The 2,760-nt window shown below is 42.5% G+C and overlaps 1 protein-coding gene across 1 annotated transcript; it reads left to right on the top strand.

Moving 5' to 3' along the window:
* Positions 1 to 834: 834 nt before the first annotated feature.
* Positions 835 to 1,769, top strand: LOC100434812 (olfactory receptor 5A1). The gene is given in 4 exon segments (XM_009246308.3): positions 835 to 970; positions 973 to 1,140; positions 1,143 to 1,458; positions 1,460 to 1,769. Coding segments are annotated over 4 exon segments (930 nt in total).
* Positions 1,770 to 2,760: the final 991 nt, after the last annotated feature.

The following is a 2,760-nucleotide window of genomic DNA, read 5'->3' as shown; positions in this document are numbered from 1 at the left end:
GAGGCTGAAGCAGGAGAATCGCTTGAACCCAGGAGGCGGAGGTTGTGGTGAGCCGAGATCGTGCCATTGCACTCCAGCCTGGGCAACAAGAGCGAAATTCCGTCTCAAAAAAAATAAAAATTAAAAAATAAATAAATAAATAAAATAATAACTCAGAAAGCTCAGACTGAGATAAATTTGAAATTCAACCTACATTGGTATATTTGGACCCAATATTTGATGATTAAGGGTGTTTTTATATACATGTGCATTAAAAACATGCATCCTTTGCATTAAAAACATTCTATCTGATTAATCATCTCACAACTACATAGCTGAACCTAGTTCCATTGATCTTTCCTTCCTAATATTGAAACTTAGGTAAAGTAGATGAATAGTTATTCCAAGTCATGACTTGACTTACCTGAGGCACACAGAACTGTCCTAATAATTACTCATTGGTCACTTGTTACATGCCAGGCACTTAAAACAAATCTGTGAAGTAATTGCTATCATCTATTTTTAAGGATAAATAAACTGAAGCCAGAGATGTTAGCTATCTCACCCAAAATGGTGGAGGTAGGAGTTGATCCTAGGGATTTTGGGTTCAAAATTTAGATTCATTATCAACTACACTATACTACCTAAATATTTAAGATGATGACTGCAACTGCCTTCTTTGAGAGAGAGAGACTGAGATTGAGACCAAGAAAGAGAGTCTTTGCATAAAGCTGTAACCTGTAATCCTCTGCCCTCCCTCTCAAGCATTTTGTAGTTATTTGCTAATACCACCTGTAATGTGGACTGTCATTACTATCCCAGGTCTGCATCTTGTCCTTGTGGTCCATGGGAAGCATGTCCATAACCAAAGCCTGGAACAGCTCATCAGTGACCATGTTCATCCTCCTGGGATTCACAGACCATCCAGAACTCCAGGCCCTCCTCTTTGTGACCTTCCTGGGCATCTATCTTATGACCCTGGCCTGGAACCTGGCCTTATTTTTCTGATCAGAGGTGACACCCATCTGCACATACCCATGTACTTCTTCCTAAGCAACTTGTCTTTCATTGACATCTGCTACTCTTCTGCTGTGGCTCCCAAGATGCTCACTGACTTCTTCTGGGAGCAGAAGACCATATCATTTGTGGGCTGTGCTGCTCAGGTTTTTTCTTTGTTGGCACGGGTCTGTCTGAGTGCCTCCTTCTGACTGCTATGGCATAAGACCAATATGCAGCCATCTCCAACCCCCTTCTCTACCCCACTATCATGACCCAGGGCCTCTGTACACGCATGGTGGTTGGGGCATGTGTTGGTGGCTTCCTGAGCTCCCTGATCCAGGCCAGCTCCATATTTAGGCTTCACTTTTTCAGACCCAACATCATCAACCACTTCTTCTGTGACCTCCCACCAGTCCTGGCTCTATCTTGCTCTGACACCTTCCTCAGTCAAGTGGTGAATTTCCTCGTGGTGGTCACTGCCTTTCCTCCAACTCCTTATCTCCTATGGTTACACAGTGTCTGCTGTCCTGAAGATCCCTTCAGCAGAGGGCCGATGGAAAGCCTGCAACACTTGTGCCTCACATCTGATGGTGGTGACTCTGCTGTTTGGGACAGCCCTTTTCATGTACTTGCGACCCAGCTCCAACTACTCGCTAGGCAGGGACAAGGTGGTGTCTGTGTTCTATTCATTGGTGATCCCCATGTTGAACCCTCTTATTTACAGTTTGAGGAACGAAGAGATCAAGGATGCCCTGTGGAAGGTGTTGGAAAGGAAGAAAGTGTTTTCTTAGGTCATGCGTAGAAACTTATTTATCCAAACTGCTGGAGAATTAAAAGATCCAAGCCTTCAACTCCACCTCTGCCTCAGGCAAGGGAGACATTTTGTGCTCTTATTTGTGGAGACTCTTCCCTCCAGATTCCTCTCACTCTTCCTCATGATCACTTGTCTACTGACTGTGACATAGATAGCCAAAAAGGAGAAGGAATTTCTTCAGAAAAAAAAAAAAAAGGACCTCCCCAGGATAGCCTATTTTCACAATAATCACAATAACTAGCCTTTATTGGGCCCTTAGTATGTACCAGGCACAAAAGTTATTTAATTAAATACTCATTGCAGTACTAAAATACACAATGAACTATCTGTATGTTACAAAATAAGGAAACAGTGTGTCAGCAAGGAAAATTAACTTGTTTAGGATCACCAAGGAAGAGGCAGAACCCTGATTCACACCAAGGTCTTCCTGACTCCAGAGCCCACGGTCTGCCCAAACGCTGCACTCCACATTCAACAAAAAAAATAGCCCAAAAGTAGTACAAGCATATAACTCTTGTTACTGGCATATGGCAGAATCTGAAAAGATACACTATGTGTAGTTAAGGTAAATTACAAGAACGAGATGCCTACCTCATCAAATGCCCTCTCTAGGATCTCCCTGTTGAATTCCCATTATGGCTACTGAGTAATTTGCTAAGCAAATGCTGAAGGACATTCCCCTTGGCTGCCATTTCTATCTCAGCTATGTAAGGGCTGGGGAAACTTGAGTCCAGTGGTGTCACACCAATACTCTTCTTTTCTCAGTCTCAGTCCCCTAAACTTCCTATCAGTCAGTACCTCCTTGATTTTTCTTTAGTATTTCACTAAATGTTGTATTTTTTTCTTTTAATTTTATGGTATTTTATTTTAAGTTCTGGGATACATATGTAGGATGTGCAGGTTTGTTACATAGGTAAACATGTGTCATGGTGATTTGCTGCACCTATCCACCCATCACCTAGGTATTA

Source organism: Pongo abelii, chromosome 9 (assembly GCF_028885655.2).
Source record: "Pongo abelii isolate AG06213 chromosome 9, NHGRI_mPonAbe1-v2.0_pri, whole genome shotgun sequence".
Lineage (NCBI taxonomy): Eukaryota > Metazoa > Chordata > Mammalia > Primates > Hominidae > Pongo > Pongo abelii.
Note: the sequence above shows the minus strand (reverse complement) of the source record. Positions and strands in the feature narration are given on the sequence as shown.